At 33.6% G+C, this 20,834-nt stretch overlaps 2 protein-coding genes across 2 annotated transcripts; one reads left to right on the top strand and one right to left on the bottom strand.

Annotated features, from left to right (window-relative positions):
• Window positions 1–1,036: 1,036 nt before the first annotated feature.
• On the bottom strand, window positions 1,037–4,705 carry LOC142638389 (elongator complex protein 6). Its single transcript, XM_075812427.1, has 5 exons — window positions 4,377–4,705; window positions 3,441–3,513; window positions 2,707–2,906; window positions 2,441–2,587; window positions 1,037–1,418 (listed from the first exon to the last, which is right to left on the bottom strand). Exons 1-5 carry the CDS (start codon window positions 4,617–4,619, stop codon window positions 1,296–1,298), a joined length of 786 nt encoding a protein of 261 aa, XP_075668542.1. The 5' UTR covers window positions 4,620–4,705; the 3' UTR covers window positions 1,037–1,295.
• Window positions 4,706–14,943: 10,238 nt separating this feature from the next.
• LOC142638422 (putative serine/threonine-protein kinase PBL7) lies at window positions 14,944–20,549 on the top strand. Its single transcript, XM_075812462.1, has 5 exons — window positions 14,944–15,123; window positions 16,110–16,303; window positions 18,387–18,576; window positions 19,081–19,472; window positions 19,889–20,549. The coding sequence occupies exons 1-5, from the start codon at window positions 15,033–15,035 to the stop codon at window positions 20,150–20,152; spliced, it is 1,131 nt and encodes a 376-aa protein (XP_075668577.1). The 5' UTR covers window positions 14,944–15,032; the 3' UTR covers window positions 20,153–20,549.
• Window positions 20,550–20,834: the final 285 nt, after the last annotated feature.

Genomic DNA, 20,834 nt, shown 5'->3' with positions numbered 1-20,834 from the left:
AATATAAAATAAAGACAATCACTTGTGGAAGATCACTAATTATTTTTTACTTCGAGAACAAATTTTTTTTTTTTTTTTTTATATCCTCTCAAGTAATAATAGGTTATTGTCATTAAGTTTATGATAAAATATTTATCATTCATATAAAAATAAAAATTGAATACTTTTAGACCACATAATTCATAGTCATTCTTTTTACTCCTTTTTTTTAGGTAGCTTCTTTTTATTCTTTCACATTACATATTCAATCCACACCCACCCTTCTTCTCATTTACTAAATGCCTCCCCTTTTACTAAACCTTCTCTCCTTCCTCCTCTCACTTTTTCTCTAAAAATTTTGTATGCATTTGAAAAAGAACTTCAACCAAGCTAAATTAAAGGTTTCATCGAGAATCAATTCTAAAACCTAGTTTTTTCACTTTGGGTCTATTCCTCAAAAGACCTTCAACCAAGTTGAATTAAAGGTTTAATCAAGAATCAATTCCAAAACCTAGTTTTGTCACTTTGGGTCTATTCTTCATCTTTGAGTTTGTCATTCACCTTCTTCATTACATGGGCGGTGGGCTCCACCACTTTGTGCACAAATTTGAATTTGAAGTATGAGATATGCACACCCAAGGTATGGAACCAAACACATATTTGGGGTGAAGAAAAAACAGAGATACAAATATGAGTTATGAGAATTGAGTTAGAGTTATAATAAGATATGAGAACTGAATTATGAGTGATGCTTAAACCAAATGCCCCTAACTTCTACCTTTTATCTCTGGTGCTTAAAGCAAAAGGTTATCAACACAAAGCTAAATTAGTTGTTTCCGAATTGACACTTTTGTTGTGCTCGTTTATGAAGGTAGTAGGTCATATAACTAACCAGTTAGGAAGTCACTCACATATGGTGTGATTTCCACTCTGTCGGATGTCCAAATCCCTCGCTCACCCCAAAGGCGAAAGTAAATGCTATTAAAACTCAACATTATATTAAGTAGATGGGTCCATTTGCTGCTGTCATTGTAAAAGCTGATCGTGAAGCCTTGAATTTGAGTTTGATTGGAAACTTGGGATTGATTAAACTCTGATACAGATTCAAATACATGGTCTGCATATGAACTTATATGCAATACACTCCGCATGGTCTATAATAGAGGAAAATTTATCTCTTGTAACTCACATACCAAGTCATCCCCATTAGTTATAACAAACAGAGGAGTAGATAAAAAGTTATGTTTCATTGTTTCTAGTTTCCCTAAACTCATTTCTCCATCTTATCTTGACTTTCCCAACTAGGTGGTGTCTCATCAAGTTTTGCTTCCAGGATAAAAATATTCAACACCGTTCTCCTTGACCCTGAAGTGAAAATTACATATCTTGTTTCTTGAGCTCCCCTGCTCATCCCGTATTTCCTTGTTTAAAACTCTCAACTGCAACAAAGAAACATAATGACTAATCAATTTGAGGCAAATATCAAATGGCCGTACAAACGTAAAATATGCTCTACTTGTATGACTCGAATGATTAGGTACAAATTTGAGACATGTTATACTTCAGGTACAACTTGCTATTTTACACCATCCCATATGTTAAGATCAAATAGTCTTAAAGGATCTACACATATATTAGTGGGTGCTCTTCCTGAATGTAATTCAATTGAAGATAACAGAACTGCTGAAGTTATAGGTAAACTTGGCAGTTAACCAGTCACTTTTTAGAAGTAGGCTGCTGTTGATTTTTAATATATATATATATATTAGGTTAAAAAAAAGGACTAAAGAAGAAAAACCAACAGTAACTTTTTCTTTTAATACCAACAGTAACATTGTGTGAGACATTGTTTAACAAAATGAGTGTAAAACTGTGTCAATGCAACATTTGGAGGATAAACATAGCCCATGTATATTTTCCTACAACTAGATATAGAATGTAATTTAATACACAGTAAAATTATGTAATGTCGTAAACTAACAACCAGAATCTAAAAATGAATCCATGAGTACACAAAAGTAATATGATCAAGAATACAGTTAATGTCAATGAAGACTGGGATGGGATCAATATAAAGTTTTCTTTTTTCCTGTGCTAGTACTGTCTCCAGGCTAGCCGCTATGAGTCATCAAATGACCAACCATGACCATGGCTGAGAAAAACCAGCATGTATAAAAGTTATTTGAACTTTGAAGATCTCACATATTAACTTTTTTTAAGGTCTCGCCTATTTAAGTCAATTGCACCATCTAGACTCACAAAACAGAACACCCTGAGAAACAACCAGTATAAATAAGAACAGAGCACTTATTGGGGGCACAAGAAGTTTCTACTTATACATTGTGGCTGTTCCATTACCAAACCTCAGTAAGGCATTAGATTAATAAACACACACGGGCATGCATGCACGCACACACACATAACATAAAAGAAAATTTAGATAGAAATAACAAAACCCTACCTGTCCGTGCACATCTGTGGCCAAACCAGTGGCCAATGGTTCTGCCTTTATTAGAATGTCTGCAAGGTACTCCATCTGTAAAATAAGTGCAGGTCTCTCTATGCTTGAATATATATCCTCATGGTTAAGGACAACTAAAGAACAACCCTGATACAAGAATAGAACAAAAACACTATAAGAAGGCACAAGACTCAACAAAAGAACCAGAAGTAGAGAACAAAATTAGAAGAAAAAAAAAAGAGTTGACAGTAGCCTCATGGTCTTACAAATGCCGATGTTAATGTGCGGCAGTAACGCAGAAAGTCTAAGACATAATTTGTAGAGCCATTAGCAGCCACCTCCATAAGAGAGAAATCATCTATAACAATGGTAATACACTTCTTGTTTTCTTGAAATGAGGTAGTGACCACTTTTTCAATTTTCCCATACAAAGCAACAAGCCCATCTTTATTTCCTTCATCTCCATCTATTCATCAATTAACCAAAGAAAACTTATTGTCATGGTTCAATCCTATCAAGTATCATTTATTTGTCTTTTATCATCCTCCAAAAGATCTTTTATTCTATCATGATTTGTTAAAGCAATAGACTAAATTTTTGCAAAAAGCATAAAGGTCAAATAACTGGACCATGTGTGTACAGCATACATATTCTCGGGTGCACAAAGTTTTTAAACACACATTGACATTTTTATTTTTGATATGTAACACATTGACAAATTTTCTTGAGCGCACAAAGTTCTATGTGCACATTCATTAAGTGATTAAAAAGAAAAATAATAAAATAAAGTTTCTTGACCACACCTAACAAATGGTAAGACCAAAAAGAACAAGAATGCTTGATGAACAGATCTTGAGCTGACATTTAGATTCCAACTTTTAAAAGACCTGTATTTATTCTTCCCTTATTAAAGAGGTTGCATTTATAGGTTCCGTCAGAAAAAATGCAAAAAACATTGTAGCTTAGAAATAGCAAGAATCAATTACACCTAATTTCTCACCTGGAAACTCTGACATGAGCAAGTCAAGGAAAAAGAATCTGTTATTCTCTCTTTGGGCAGTTAAGTTGCAACCCTGTCATAACAATATACCTCAAAAAACAAAATATATAAATTGTATTTAATTTTCATATAACATACATAAAACTGCTTTGAAAATACTAATAATATTAACCACTGAGCTAAATCTAAATGAAAGATGTGAGGAGTAGAATGAGGAACGATTTCACAAGTGCAATTTGATATTTTAAAAGAAAGAAAAATTATCCGGCACATTCTGCATCTCGTTTTTAAAAGCTAAAAGCGTTGTCTTAGGGACATTTGATTAATCACTTATAAAATTTTATTGCAGCAGCTAGCTCAACATAATTTTAAACAAAAATATTCCCATAACTATAGTAGATATGAAACACAACATTGCGACCAAACAGTCTATTAATAACTAAAATTCACTAGCACATGTATTCTTTTTCTGTCATTCTAGTAAATGACACTATTTACTATCTGACATGTCCCTTTTTACTGCTTCTACTTATGTTATTTCAAGCCTTCCTCTATGTTTTGCCATTCCCTCAAATGACATTTAAAAAAACAAAATTATTAGAAATGCAAAAGAATTGTAATCCTTCTAAATTTCTTGCCTTTTTGCTTAATTTATATAAACTATTCTATTTAAAACACACACACATACACACACAAACACAAACACAAACACAAAACACACTCTTTTTAAGAGAATATAACAAACAGTAAAAGGAACAAAATTTTTCAAACAAAATCACACAATTCCAAGAATGGTTCTAAACCCACGAAAGTAAATGAACAAATAAACCAGATAATTCACCAAAATCAAAGAATTGTGGTTAAATAATTGAACTTGATTAATGCAATTGCAAATGCGATAATTGAGAGAGAGAGAGAGAGAGAGAGAGAGAGTACAAGTTTTCTGAGGACGCGATCGTAGTGAGAGAAGGGCTGAGAGAAAGCGAGGAAGACAACGACGTCGTTAGAGGAGTGAGGAGAGAGAGCACGCTTGAGGAGGTGGTGGAGAACAAAAGCGCCGCTAGTCTCGACTCGGTCCTCCACGAGAACAACTCGGCTGCTTAGCGGCCAAGGCTTTGTCTTTTCTTCGTCCACAAGCCCTAGGGCTTCGTCTAGTAAGTTCGGAGCTCGCTGATCCATTCTCCGTTTTTTTTTTTTTTTTTTTTTTTTTTTTCTTCTCTTGTCACTGCGTTTTTGTTAGCTTGGGAAAGGATGATGGCGTTGTTAGAGTGTTAACCAATACAAATCTTTGCAAAAATAGTTGCTAAATTTTACTAAAAGTTATTTTTCATTCATAAATTTTAAAAAATTTATTTTTCATATCTAAACTATTGAAAGATTGATGTTTTATCTCTAAATTATTAAAAATATTTTATTTATGTCCTTAAATTTTATTAAAAGTTATTTTTTTATCCCTAAACTAGTGAAACAGTCATTTTTTCGTCGTTATTTTTATCCCTATACTATTTAAAAAACTCTTTACAAAGTTGAGGGATGAAAAAAGAACTTTTTAAAGTTTAGAGACAAAAAATAAACTTTTAGTAAAGTTTAGAGATCAAAATAGTATTTTATCCTTGTAGGGATAGGATGTTCAAGTAGACATATTGGGCTCTGGGCCAAGCCCGAGGATGGTCGGTGGGATTGCTAGGCTAGATCAATGGGCCGAGGACAAAGGAAAATAATAATGGGTCGACTTTGATCTCCAAGGAGTTGGGCCACCTCGGGAGGGCTTCAAGGAGGTAAACGTTATGGAATGATAAGCTTTAGAAAAAGTAACAGAAAACTCAGTCAACCCTGCAAGACGAAATATTTGGGAAGAATGCTACCACCACCACATTAAATGCATTGCACCAAATAAGTTGGAAACATTTATGGAGAAATGACACCTAAACAATAGCAATTTAGCTCGTAGTTACCTACAAAGCTTCCAGGAAGACCTGATGGGACGAGTATCCAAAAGATTTTCTACTAAATCAACAGGTGGAAAGCTGGGATGAAGGGGAGCAAGGCTATATAAAGAAGTGATCACCATAAAAAAGAGGCATGTAATCTAGGATAGAAAAAAGGACAGGAGAGCATAAGTGTATTACCATAAACCTAAGTTGAATATAAGAACATCTCATCCTCGAACTTGACTGAGAAGCGTTGTTTTTATTAATCTGTGCCCTCAATCTTACTGCCATGGGTCCATCAATCTTACTGCCGTGGGTCCTATCAACTGTGGTCCACTTTCCTTGTAGAGTCGTTCTCTGGATCGACCCATTCTCTTACAAATACATTGGTTTGGGCTTAGTGAACTTTTGATCATTGTTCTCGGTGGGCTTGAGTTCATTTTCTAATCCTTACAACTTTTTTTTTTTTTAATGAAAGTTAACCAATGCAATTATTGGTTAATTTTGTATATTTGTCCTTAACCTTGTGTTTGTTTTGGGGGAATGGAATGCAAATAAAATAAAAGGAAATTTTTTTTTTTTTTTAATTTTATTTTGAAAGGATGGGTTCTCCATCGGCCAAGACTCGGATATTACTAAAACGTCTGACTCGAGGTGAACCGAACTGAAAATTGACTAATATAAATCATATAATAGTCAATTACTCAATTAGTTGAAAACCGGTCCCCAACTCTAAAAAGTAAAAACCAATTAGATTGGTTTCAACTTTCGAGTGGTGTTTCTACTCTTATGCAATTCAACTTCAACCAATCCAATTGAAACCACCTTCAATGCCACAATTCTCTTCCTTTGAAGTTGCCATTCTCCTCATTCGACGTTGCCATATGGTGAGAACTCTATCAAATTCGAAAAGATTGCGGCCAAATCTAATGACATAACAATCAGATTCAACGAATAGAATGCATTGTAGAGCATCCATTCTATTCCTTTCTCCGAAATATAGAATATTTCTTTCACGTGACATATTAAATAAATCATGTGACTTAATATACATGTGAATTGTTTTATCAATTACCATGTAGTGGGTTTGAGGATTTTTCATATAAATTAGTATGGAAGTAAACTTTTCATAATTTGAACATATCCCAAAATGGTGATAGACAACTCTTTTTCTTTTTCTTTTTCTTTTTCTTTTTTTAATCTTGATAATGAAATAAAATGTAATCCATTCATTTTAAAATGAAATGAATGAGATTTTAAGAACATTATGGTAAATTAACCTAAGAACTTTAAATGATTTTAATTCTAAAAAAAAAAAAATTGCAAAATAGTTGAATGTAGGAAAACTCAACTAATGATTGATACAAAATGTTATTTTTACCAAAAGCCTTATAATTCAAGTGGCACATCCTAGTATTTAATAGCCCTGAAGTTGAAATCCCCTTTTTCCCACTATACGTATTGAATTATTCTTAAGAAAAATATATTATTTTTAGTAGTTAGGTTGAGTAATGGCATTTTAAGAAAACCCCAACCCATGACCTTCCCCATGGGCAATGCCCATTTTGTCTTTAGCAGGCTAGGCTATCAAATTGAGCCTAATGAGCTACCCATGAATTTGTGTTAGCATATTGTTTTATTATTTTTATAAAGAAATAATCAATTTTTTATTAGGGATTAATCAATTTTTTTTTAAGGAAAGAATCAAATACTTTAATACTTAATTACAATTTTGTTTACAGTCAAATCTATTTAATTTTTTATTTTGTTGATGGAAACCTATTTAAATTTTTTTATTAAGGTTTTAAATGGTTTTTTTTTTATCTTAAAAAAAAAAAATGTCAAATGGTTAGTTCAAAATTGCTAGACTACTAGAAGAATATATATTTAATAAATTAAGTTTAGCACAATCACTTTAAATATCATAGTAGTTGGCACTTGAGGGAGTTCTCTTAAGAAATTCCTCTATAATGTGATTAATGTCTCAAGATTAATCCTTTATACCTACCCTATATATTTCTGTTATGAATTTTGAGCTATTGAGTTGGGCAATAGGTTAAACCAACGGGCTGGGCTATTGGGCTAGCCCACCAAATGCCCATGGGCATAAAGGCTATCCCATGGCCTGACCCACTGGGCTAGTGAGCTACCCATGGGCCTCAATAATAATAGGTCGGGCCGCCCATTAACTTGGTGGGCCGTTGGGCTCTTGGGTCGAGCCGTGGGCCATGGGTTGTTTGGTGACTTTTAACTTTAACATAATTTAATAATTGGCAAGTTTCGATATCATCTATTGGGAAACAATTGGGGGGGGGGGGGGGGGATATGTTCAACTCCATAACCTTCTCCTCCAATCTTTATTTGGGTCTGTGTCAGGTTACAAGGTGTAAATCTTAAGGTGAAATGATATTTCTTCAATATTTTCCTGATCTGTGTTGTAAAATAAAATTACTGGATGATACTCCCAATTTGTGCAGAGCTAGTGAAGAGGTTTCCTTTCTCCTCCACAAAGTGCTTGTAGTAGTTTCTCAACCAAAAACAAAGGCGCTTATAGCATAATGATGCAGAATAAACCTTGGAGCATGTGTGTTTACACTGCCCTTGGGTGTCACGGGTTTGGCTAATTGCACTTTGGCTAATGAACTTTTTCTAGATTGCCTAATATTGACATCATATAGTGGATTAATATAATCATTGATCCAAAGTCAAAACCGTGCAAGGAAAATCCTTCGGTCCTTCCATAGCAGTAATGGGTAGAGATGATGTGGGGAGAAGCAAAAGTAGCCCTTGTGCAGTAAAACAAGCAGAAACATTAGGCTTCAAGAGGGTGATATTTGAAGGAGATGCTTGGAATGTAGGGGAACTTTTCAGGAAAAAAGTGTTTTCCCCTTATTATTGTAATGATATTGGAAGACAATCTTTCCTCTACACTTTCTTTTTAATGACTTTTTTTGTTGGCGTAAATGCACTTTTAGTCCCTACATTTTGACCCGATTTCTATTTTGGTCCCTACATTTTATTTTTACCACTTTTAGTCCCTAAACCAATTAACGCGTGACATTTAAGTTCTTACCGTCACCCAATTAATAGAAAATGCTGACGTGGCTGACGGTACAGTAAAATAATAATTAAAAATTTTATTTTGGTATTAAAAAATTGCCACGTCATAATTTAAATTAAAAAAATTAATTTATTAATTTTAATTAAATGAAAAAAAAAAAAAAAAAACTCAAGAACACAAATCACAACCACAAAGAACTCCAACCCGTGACTGCCCTCAAATCACAACCACAAATCCAAAACAATAAACCCATCCACTACCCATACAAACCCATTGGAGCAAACTACCCCACCCAAATCTGATTAAAAAAAAAAACTCAGCACGGCAGACACTGATCACCACAAACCCAGACGCCGATCACCACAAACTCCACCACAGACGCCGATCACCACAAACCCACACCCTCCACCACGCCGATCTACAAACTCAGACCTCCACCACGCCGATCCCCACAAACCCACGCCCTCCACCTCACCACGGCAAGTCGGCAACACCATATGCACAGAAACCCACAAAAAAAAATGCCAAAGAGAGAGACCCATTGATTTGAGAGAGGAGCTTGAGGCATATGGGTTTGGGTTTGAGTTTGAGCAAAATCAAGAGATAAAGAGAGTTCAAGAAGGCTAAGCACCAAGATAGAGGGAGAAAGAAGAAAAAGAAGAAGAAAAGGAAAGATTCTTTGATCGGGTGGGGTTGATTCTTTGTTTTTAAAATTTAAATTATGACGTGGCAATTTTTTAATACCAAAATAAATTTTTTAATTATTATTTTACTGTGCCGTCAGCCACGTCAGCATTTTCTGTTAGTTGGGTGACGGCAAGAACTTAAATGTCACATGTTAATTGGTTTAGGGATTAAAAGTGATAAAAATAAAATATAGGGACCAAAATAGAAATCGGGTCAAAATGTAGCAATTTTTTAAATTTAAATTAATTAATTAATTTTTTTTTAAATTTAAATTATAACGTGGCAATTTTTTAATACCAAAATAATTTTTTTTAATTATTATTTTACTGTGCCATCAGCCACGTCAGCATTTTCTGTTAGTTGGGTGACGGTAAGGACTTAAATGTCACGCATTAATTGGTTTAGGGACTAAAAGTGATAAAAATAAAATGTAGGGACCAAAATAAAAATCGGGTCAAAATATAGAGACTAAAAATACATTTACGCCTTTTTTGTTTTCTTTTGTGAAGGTAGGGCAATGTCTAGATCCATCTTCGGGCCCAATGAGCTGCTTTTTAGAATTAGTATGGGCCACTCTTCGTCTCTTGTCCCCCTCTTTGGTGTCCTAAGTACAAAGAGATAGTTCTAGGCTTATGTATGTTGATCATTTGTACCCATCTTTCTTTCCATAATATCCTATCTATTTATTTATTATTTTTGAAAAAAGTAAAAGGCCATTGATCCAATTTATTGAAACTGGTTGCTGCATTACAACTTACAAGCTTGCATAGAGTCATCACACACTTGTCAAAAACTAACAAACATGTTCCCAATAGTTTTTATTTTGGGTAAAATATAGCCAACATCTTGAGGTTTGGCCTAATATTAGCTAGGTTCAAGATTTTTCAAAATTAACTAATTAAGTCTCTAATCACGATAAGAAGGAAGAAAAAATAAGTAACCGTTTAGAAATTAAGTTGGATTTAGAAATCAAATTAGTCAATTTTGAAAAATTTTGAACCTAGTTAGTATTAGCCAAAATATCAAAAGTGTCAACTTGTATTTTATTTATTTTTAATTCATCTCTGTTTTTAATAATAATAATAATAATGTTCCAATAATTAGTACGGACTAGGTAGTAGGGAGAACCAAACCTAGGACTAGGAGACCATAAAACTGCCCCCAAAATCTACAAAATAGAGCCGCCTCCACTTGGCACCAGCTGGCACTTCGAGACACACATTTCACATTTGTCTTTAAGCGGCCAAGGTGGATTTAACAGAAAAAGAACCAACACAAAATACCTATTATAAAAACCAGTCAATCAATACGACAGTCAAGATATTTTCGAACTTCACACAAATTCTATTGGCTTCTTTTTTGTTTTTTTGGTTAACTCTTAGCTAAGCTTCAATCCCATCAATCCGCGGCCTCACCCGCACTTTTTATCTTGATGATCAATGAATAAGAATGCGATCAAATAGTAATTCCAATGTGCCAAAATGGTTGTTGGTACAGGGTCCACCTATATAGGCCCCACATACAATTATTTTTAAAAAATTATGATGTCATGCCCAATTACACGACTTTACCCACAACTCACTCATGTGTCGAGTTGTGGTTGGTGGACGGGTGATGGTGGTTCCATGTGGAGACACTCCTCCACCAACTACAATTCTCCACATAGACAAGTTGTGGACAAAGTTGTGTAATTGAGTATGACATTAGAATTTCTCATTATTTTTTAGAAAAAAAAATAATAATTACAGCAACTAGTATGAATTTCTGATCTAAATGTTATTATGGTAACACTTTAATTGCTCTCGAACTAAGACTTCTATCGTGTATGCAATACATAGGAGTACCAACGAGTTATTACAACTTAAGTTGTGCTTGTATTGCCCCAGATGCCTTACCACTAGACCACCGACCCAGTTGATAAGGCCACATACATTTGTAGACCGTTCTTTCATTGGTAGACCATTCTTTTGTTAGCCTACACATACTTGAAGATTCTCTCTCCAAAGCTTCCGTAGCCGAATTACTATAAAACGATAAATTTTGGCTTTTACATTCTCATACAAACTTAAAATATATATATATATATATATTAAAGATTAATGTTAAGTTTATTATTATTATTATTATTATTATTATTATTATTTCGTATAAAGAATTAATTCTTTTTTTTGAGAGCGTATAAAGAATTAATTAAAATACGTTTTCTTTACAATAAATTAAAACCCTTAAAACCCGGTATGACAAGAATTGCTTTTGTCAAAGCTTCGATTGTACCGCGCCTAAAGTCAGGAGGGCCAAGAAAGGAAGTTTCTGAATTAAACGTTAATTAATCATTTCAAAATTAAAAGAAAAATCTCAATTTTTTTAATAATAAAAAATAAAGTTTGATACGGGTCACCTTTCCTTAGCACTTAGCAGCCTTTTGCTTATGAAGTGCCTCCTATTTATCCATTTATTTATGTGAGCAAATGACTGGTTTGCCCATTATAAATTGGGTGATATGCATTTCTATGGGAGGATACAATTGTATATATTAGCAATTGGTCTATAATAAATTCAGGCGCCCAAGCAATTGGAAGACTTGGTCGGTAATAAAGAGATTTCCGCAGACAAAACAGGGTGTTACTTTGGTAGTCTTGTAGTTAACTATATTTATGATTTTTTTTTCCCATTTCTAGTTTCATTCATTTTCTCTTCTAAAAAAAGAAAAAAGAAAGTTTCATTCATTTTAAGTTTTTAACAAGAACCTTTTAGGAAAATTTTATCAAGAACCTTGCCATATATATATAGTCTGCTCTCAATTTTTTAAATTTTTAAGTAATTGGTTTGCTCTGAAAAAAAAGAAGAAGAAGGTTATTATACATCCTTACAAGTTTTCTTCTAATTAAAAAGTTACTGGTTACATTGAAAATTCATATAGAGTCTAGTCAATATAATCTCAAAAATAAATACACTCATTTACAATTTTATAAGTAGCAATACTAGAAATGCAATTATTTTAATATTTTTTTTCACAATTTATTAAAATGGTAAATTAGAGATTGGTTCAAGTTACACCTAGTGTAACTCTACAAGAGTTACACATTTTTTAAGCCATAGATTTCTAAAAGATTTAACAGTAAAAAAAAAAACATCACCATTTTTTATATCATTAAAAGCTTACCTAATTAATAGCATCCTCATTATCTCTCTCCTTATTAAATATTTTTGTGTCTAGTTTTTTTTCTCCCCAATTTCTGTGATAGATGCGCTTTGTTGATGGCTGCACAATAATGTAAGCAACCCCAGTTGTTGAATCTCCTCGTCCACTGTGTAAAAGCCGAACACAGTGTGATGGGGTCAATGGTGTCCTTCTTTCCCATTTGTTGCAAGTCTCAGATAAAATCCCAATAACTCCATTCCCAAGCATGGTTGTTGCTGCTTATGCTTTTGTCTCCTTTTTTTTTTCTTTTTGTGTCGTGTGTTGTTGTTGTTGTTTTGTGATCATAAGAATTGAATTTGAATTCAATCCAATCGAGAAAAATGAAATCAAAGAAAGTAAAAAAGGTTTGCGTGAATTTTGAAGAATTGCTTGGACTGAGGTGATGGAAATAAAAGAGTGTGGTTGGACACTCTTTTCGCTTCTGCAAATGGTAGTTTTAAATTGTTGGTTTGTTTTGTTATATATTGTTTTTATGGTGTGCGTATGAGTAGAGGATCAAATAAAATGAAATAATAAAAAAATTCAATTTAGATGGATAGAAGAAATAATGAACCCGCACTTTGTATGAACCCAAAAAAAAAAAAAAAAAAAACAATACATACAGAGTAAAGAATGAACGATTTGCAGCTCCTAGTGAATATCTTCCTAAAAAAGATGAAGAAAGTAATAGAGGTTTTATGAGGGGAGAAATAAAAGGATAAAGCATAGAAAGTGGAGAGAAAAAAAAGGAGACAAAGAAATATTTAATAAGGAAAGAGATAATGAGGATGCTATTAATTAGGTAAGCATTTAATGATGTAAAGAATGATGATATTTTCTTTTTTACCGTTAAATCTTTTAGAAATCTATGACTTAAAAAATGTGTAACTTGAACCTCTTATATATATATACACACACACACATGAATACATTATTGGCATTACTTTTTACATCAACTTATTGTTGACATTTTTTAAAATACACCCATTGTTGCTATATGCCACATTAATAGTCGTAAAAAAATTGTATTCTTATATTCATTGAAAAGTGATACTTGAAAAAATGATATCTGTTGCTTAATAATGTGAATAATTCAAATACATTTATATGTACTATATACTGAAGATAAATGTAATATATAAATTATAAAGTTTATAAACCGTAAGTTAAATTAACCAAAGTGCTCGAATTAGGTTGAAACTATCTTTTAAAAAAAAAGTGCTCAAATTGTGGGTTCTAGTTAGCTCAACTGGTAAAGTCTCTGATAGTTGTATAAGAGATCTGGGGTTCAATCTCCGCCTACACCAGAAACTGATTGGTGTCTTTATTTGATAATAAAGATTCTATCATCAGAAGCGGACGACATAGGTTGAAACTTTCTAAAAAAAAAAAGTGCTCAAATTAGTCTTTTTTTTTTTTTTCTTTTTCTTTTTTTAAATAGAAATGCTCAAACTAGTCTACTCTTAGGTAATTGCCACGCAATCTAAAAGTAGAAAATAATAATAGCAATAATTTGTGCGAGCAAACTTAGAAAATACAAAAAAGTTGTGAGAATTATGCTCCTTGTTAAAATATATCTAATGTGGGGTATATATAGAAATACATTAAGCTTAGTTTTTGTTTTTGTTTTGTTTTGTTTTGTTTTTTTTTTGAGGAAGTCATTAAGCTTAGTTGGTAATCTTGAAACTACAACAGCTAGCTCACAGTATTAACATATTCTACGAAACCATGATTTACACATTTATAAAAATATTCTAATATGTTAATTTCTAACACAAATAATGGTAGTCTATCAACACGCTACTTGTTTTTATTTGTACCTTTTGTATGCATTTTTTTATTTTTTTTACTGAATGAGTAAAGTTTTTAGAGTAAAATATCAAGGCATTAAAATTTAAAACAATGTGGCATTTTTTAGCAATGTTTATTTTTACAAATACACGTTTCAACAAACTCTTTATCATTTTTTTTTATCACATTTAAATATTATTTTTAATTATATCTTAAATATTCTTGTACCCATTTTTTCAAATACAAAATTTCATTTTTTAAGCCAAACATTTTTTATGTAATGAATAACGACTCTTCAAACAAAGAGAACTACCATTCTTGAGCAATTTTCCCCTATTTTAGGAAGATTGTTGGACTTATATTTTAAGAGTATGCCCTATAAAATAGAGAGGGTTTTAGGTTTGCCTATTCTATTGGATATGCAATAATAAACAAAAACATTTGAGTAGAACTGGTTTCAAAAGCAAAAATTCTAGGACCATATAAAACACCACAACCACAATTGTTCACATGGTAAGCTGCGAGTGGTGGAGAAAAATTTGTGGATCCATATGAAACCGACAAACAACTAATCACAATTTACGGTATAGAAAATTTGTGGCAAAAGTTGCCGTGTTTTACGTGGTAATAAAATTACTCTTTTACAAATTATTGCTTCACCAGCTGATTTGGATGTTTTAGACTTCTAGTTAAAAAAAAAAAAAAAGGGGAAAACAAAATGAGTTTAATGTGAGTAAGTAAATGGATAATTATAGACTTTTGAGGGCTAGAACACACTTTAATAATTCACAAGGACGTATTTGCAAAAAAGGTCACTCAATGAAAAGATATATACTAGTGTCTCAGTATAACACACAGACACAGACACAGACACAGACACTCACACTAACACACACACACACTCTTTCTCTCTGTTACCTTACCCTTAGAATCAATAACCCATGGGTTGGTTACTCTGTCCTGGAAAATCAAACAAGAAATCAAAGAAGAAGCAGAACAAGAAGTCCAACGATCCGATCTCATCAACCTCAGGTACTTCTATGAAAGAAAAAAAAAAAAAAAAGAGCAAATTTCAGTCACACTTATCATTCTACTTAAACTTAATTTTAACTCTTCTGTACACAGTACCATATTTTTTCTTAAAGTTTGTTTTTTTAATGTATGCGTGCCATTAGATACTTGCTGGGATTGATGGGCACGTGTCTTTTTGCCTAATTGTGTGGATCATTGTTGTGGGTCTTTCATATTGCTGTGATCTGCTTTGGATTTAGTGGGGAATGTAATTGAGAAAACTGTTTCTGCTGATGACTGTGTTTTTGGTGGCATTGTATTTAAATTGATTTGCTTGCAATAAAATTCAGATTTTGTGGGCATTCTGATTTATTTTCCTTTGAATTTCAGAGTTTGATTTGCCTTCAAAGTCTTTTTTTTTTTTTTTAAAGTAATGAATACTGTTTGAGTGTCAATTGTGTTGTTTAATTGCTTCTGGATTTGTTTCTTTGAGACCATATACCAAACAAGCTGAATTATGATTTTTTTTTTTTAGTGTTGGAATAGATGAAAAATCATTGGTTAATTACTGCAATGGAGCTGATTATGTTTTAGTTCTTGTGAAAGGTGGGTGGAGGGCTGTTATATTCTGAGGCTGTCTTAAAGTATACCAGAAACTTGTGTAGTTCATAAACTTCTAACTTCTTGTTATGTCATAATGAATGGTGTTGATATCTATCGATGTTTCACTACATTAATTATGCAGATGTTTCCATATTTGTTTTATGTGTTTGAAAAATCCAAAATTGAATCCTTTTTAGGTGCTATTTATTTGTTTTGTCTTTTGTGATGCTTGTTTTCTTTCTAAGCTCTTAATGATATTTTTTGTACTTTTTCTGTTGTCATGGCACCCAAATCAAAACCCAGCATTAACTTTGCTGGCATCATGCTATTGTTGCTTATCGGGTTCATTTTTAAAAAAATTATTATATTAATAGCATTGTTGCTATGTTTTTTTGTTGCTTTAGAGAAATTGAAGCTGAATTCGTCACTAGACATAAAGGAGGAGGCCACGAAAGATGGAGGGTCTGATCACATTGGTGCATATACATTTACATTTCGTGAATTGGCAGCTGCAACAAAGAATTTCAGGGCTGATTGCCTTTTGGGCGAAGGAGGTTTTGGACGAGTATATAAAGGGCGATTGGAGAGTAGCAATCAGGTTTGTTGATTTTGTCAGTTGTTATGCATTAAAAAATAATTATAATTTCCCCCCCAAACTGGTCCTCGAACTCACTAAATGGCAATTGAAATGACCATTGACATCGGGTTTTAACTACATGATGTATTTAATAGTCACATTACTAGTTTAGACGGCTTAATGGTCATGTGATTAAAAACACATGGATGATTATATGAACCACCACATGGTAGATTTCGAAGGGGATTCCTCCAAAGCCGTTTCAAATGACCATGCATGTGTATTTAATTACATGATCTAGTAAGTCACTTAAGCAACGATTAAATATGTCCTGTGGTTGAAAGGACACGTGGATGGTAATTTGGAATTTTTCTCCAAAAGAATTTGGAGAAAATTTGTCTATAAGTAAAGGATTTTCATCAACTACAAATATTTAGTGCCATTTATTAAAAACAGTTTTAGATGGTGGGTACTTAGGCTGTATGTTTGGAATATTTTTTATATTTTGAAAGGGAAAATCTATTACCTAATAAATCCAAGTTCAAAAGGCAGTAAAAATTTCTTGTAATTTATGCGCCTGATTGTACTTTGTCCCTGATGTATACTTCCTGTATACTCAGGTGACACTCGTTTTAAATATGGTTTATTTTTTCATTACTTATAAAAAAAATGCAGTAAAAATTTCTTACCCACATTGTGACTTACTAAAGTTTAATAAAGCCTCCACTCACTTGTGGCAAATCACTGTTGCTTCAGCGCCATCACTTCTCCCTAGCAATATCCTCCATAACATCACCAGGACAACCGCTAACACTGTCACCTCATCAAACCATTGCTGCCATAACCCTAGTGCCTATTGCTACTTGCATCATGTCTCCATCATCAATGCATTTGCTACAGCTACAAGATCCACCATAATTGCATTCAAATTTTCCTCTATCAATTTTCAATATCCTACCACAGAATTGCCATATTTTTCACCATTATAACCATATCCACCTCACCTGTAGATTGGGCCCCTAATACAGCTTTCTGTTCATAAATTTTGCTTCTTTTAGATAGGAAAAAGGCGAAGGGGGTACCTATAAAAATAAAAATAAAAAGAAGGAAAAAGACAAAGAGTAGTGAAAATTATGAAGTACAAGCAAACCACTCTTATACTTTTATGATGCAGGACAGAAGCTTTAATGAGCCCTAATACCAATTTTGTTGTGGGATATTTAGGAATTCAGATCTGAATTAGATTTCTTGATTGATCTTTAAGGGTTTTGGAATAGCTTTGATATTTAAGGGTTTAGGTAGGTATAGGTTTTCTTAAGCAATCACACTTAGGTTTTTCTAACCTGCTAGAATTTTATTAAAATCAGTTTCACTATGAATGTTATTGGCTACAATAAAAATATTAGGATTACTAATAACAAAGAAGAGTACTTAAGAACTTCCAAACCAGAAAGGACTCAAAACATAACTTATGGACCTCTAGAATAGCCCATTCAGCAAACTACCACTACTTTATTAAAATTGAACCAGCAACTTTCTAACCTAAAGAAAATTAATTCTAATACTCAATAATAACTAAAGGAGCTTATAAAAGGTGCCAAGAGGTTGAAATTAGACCACAATTCTTGAATCTTTTGGTATTTAATCTTTTATTTTTTTCCTCAAACTCTTAACTGTCGGCATCTTTTTAACTCATGCCCAATTAAACATAGGGGTAACTTTTGCAAAGAACTCTCACCAGAAATCATTTATACTTTCAGCTAGTGTAGACGTAAAAGGCATACTTAGTTCCCGTCATTTCGCTAAAAATTGGGAGGATGCTTTCCTAGCCATGAATTTTTTTCCCCTCTGATTACTGAGTTAGACATGCATTTAATGTTCTTGAACCCATGACCTTGTCCTTCACCCTATTCTTTTATGGGGGACGTTTGCTTTCAGTTAGATCTCATTGGCATGCTCCAACCCCTATTTACAGGCGGAGGAGATACCATTTGGTGGTATTCATCAATATTCTTACTACCATTGTTCATCAAACTTTGAACTTTGAATTTCTAAGTAGGCTTGCAGTAAGTCCTGAACCTTCAACTTATTTTGTTTGTTGTAGGTTGTAGCTATCAAGCAACTTGATCGTAATGGGCTGCAAGGGAACAGGGAATTTCTTGTTGAAGTATTGATGCTAAGCCTGCTTCACCATCCAAATCTTGTTAACTTAATTGGTTATTGTGCTGATGGAGATCAGAGGCTTCTGGTTTATGAATACATGCCATTAGGATCTTTGGAAGACCATCTACATGGTATGTTCATCATCAGTAATGTTCCTTTCCTTCTTAATTCAAAATTTTATGATTTTCTAGCACTTCTCCTCTAAATATCCCTTTGTTCCTTGAGAATTTTAAGAAGTAATTGTTCACCAGACAGATTTGCTGGGTTAAAGGAATCAGAAAGTTTGGATGATTTTGGAATCGCTTGGTTTTTCCGGACTGATATTTTTCTCCTTTTATCTTTCATTAAGTTCAAGAACTTATTTTAAACAGATAATCCTAAATCATGTGATCATGACTTTTTCTGTCATGATACTCCCTAAGTGGTTTACTAATTTTTTAACCACACTGTTATATGTGTTGACTTATGGTGCTTAGGAAATTTCCATGCTTGTTATTTGTGGCTCAAGTGCTTGATTCAGTTAGGTTATCTTATTTTTTGGTTTTTTCTACCTTTCATGTGCATATTCAATGTTGACAACTTATCCAAATAAGTAAATAATAGTAATGATTTACCTTAATGCTTAAACATGCCAGACCTGCCACCTGACAAAAAACGACTCGATTGGAATACAAGAATGAAAGTAGCTGCAGGTGCTGCAAAGGGCTTGGAGTATTTACATGACAAAGCTACCCCCCCTGTGATTTATCGTGATTTGAAGTGCTCAAACATTCTGCTCGATGAAGACTATCATCCCAAGCTATCTGATTTTGGCTTGGCCAAATTGGGTCCTGTTGGGGATAATACCCATGTATCCACCAGAGTGATGGGAACCTATGGATATTGTGCACCTGAGTATGCAATGACTGGTCAGCTTACATTGAAATCAGATGTTTATAGCTTTGGGGTTGTTCTTTTGGAAATTATCACTGGAAGAAAAGCAATTGACAACTCAAGGGCTGCTGGGGAACACAATCTGGTTGCTTGGGTAAGATGTCCTTGTCTTCTCTGCTATGATATCTTTGATGGTAAAATGATAACCTTCTGGTATTGGGGCTAACAAAATAGAACTTGTATACAAGTGTGTGTTATCATGTAAACTCCGTAGAGATTTCTTTGTTTGTTATATGAGGTCTGCAACCTACCTTGCTATTCATGAATCATTCAACTTCTATAAGGTCCTTTATTATCAAGTTTGAATTGGACCATTTGCATATTCAAGAGTCAACTTAAATAGCACATTTGATGGACAAGCCTCGTTGGCAAAAAAGTATTTACATATTTTGCAGTAGTGATAATTTCATATAGAGAAAGAAATAAAATGGTACAGTTGTAATAATTTGTTTACAAAAAAGTGATTACTTGTGTGATCCTCCTAATATAAATGTTTTCTCTATGTTGCAGGCCCGACCACTGTTTAAAGATCGAAGAAAATTTTCACAGATGGCTGACCCAATGCTCCAAGGCCAATATCCAGTAAGGGGATTATATCAAGCTCTTGCCGTTGCTGCAATGTGTGTTCAGGAACAACCTAATATGCGACCCCTGATAGCTGATGTAGTCACAGCACTTTCTTATCTTGCTACCCAAAAATATGACCCTGAATCCCAGCCAGTCCAGGCCTCCCGCTCGGTTTCTTCTACTCCCAGAACCAGAAGGGAGCAGTGAAATAGTATGTGATCAAGCCAGAAGATTTTTCCATCTTCAGAAGCCCATGATGAAGTTGCTGCCTCCTGCTACCTGTGGTGTGGTGATGCATCGGAATGTTCTCCAAATGGATTGGAGCTATTTGTTTGCTATTGCCATTGCCGGCACATGTGGTGTGCCTGTTTCTCAAATTTTGCATCACTCCAGATAGCAGGTGTCATGGCCAGTCCTATTGTCTTGTAACAGGAAATATATAGTATTCTTTTTCCCATTTCCTCTCTCTTTTGACGAGATTCTTTTATGTACAATAGAGCTTGGGGTTTTTGTATCTATATTGAAACTGTTCCCCTTGAAGAGTATCCTCAGTACTGCATTGTTTAAAGAGTTTGGTAAATAGTTTGCCCCATCCCTTTCAAATTTACTTTTTTAGTTGAGTTTCAAGGTTTCAGAGGCCTAAGAATAGATGCCTAACCCTACCACACAACCTATTTTATTTCAGTTTAATGCCTTGGGTTTAACTTCATATTTCAATGGGCATTGCTCTAAATAATCATTTGTATGTGCTGCGATTTGGCTTAGTACTTTTATTTTTGTTGAGAAAGGCGAAGCACGGTTTCTTGGTTGTTAAAGAGGCCTGGGAGGATTTCTTGCCTTCGTTAGGGAGGCAGAACCTTTCAACCTCTGCTGCGCTGAGAACAGAGAG

Source organism: Castanea sativa, chromosome 6, assembly GCF_040712315.1.
Source record: "Castanea sativa cultivar Marrone di Chiusa Pesio chromosome 6, ASM4071231v1".
NCBI classification, from domain to species: domain Eukaryota; kingdom Viridiplantae; phylum Streptophyta; class Magnoliopsida; order Fagales; family Fagaceae; genus Castanea; species Castanea sativa.
Note: the sequence above shows the minus strand (reverse complement) of the source record. Positions and strands in the feature narration are given on the sequence as shown.

Coding starts and splice junctions, on each gene's coding strand:
- LOC142638389 (XM_075812427.1), bottom strand. CDS start 4,619: ATGGATCAGCGAGCTCCGAACTTACTAGACGAAGCCCTAGGGCTTGTG. Junction 2,907..3,440: donor GCTCATGTCAGAGTTTCCAG/GTGAGAAATTAG, acceptor ATTGATGAATAG/ATGGAGATGAAGGAAATAAA. Junction 2,588..2,706: donor GCACATTAACATCGGCATTT/GTAAGACCATGA, acceptor TTCTTGTATCAG/GGTTGTTCTTTAGTTGTCCT.
- LOC142638422 (XM_075812462.1), top strand. CDS start 15,033: ATGGGTTGGTTACTCTGTCCTGGAAAATCAAACAAGAAATCAAAGAAG. Junction 18,577..19,080: donor TTTGGAAGACCATCTACATG/GTATGTTCATCA, acceptor TAAACATGCCAG/ACCTGCCACCTGACAAAAAA. Junction 19,473..19,888: donor AACACAATCTGGTTGCTTGG/GTAAGATGTCCT, acceptor TCTATGTTGCAG/GCCCGACCACTGTTTAAAGA.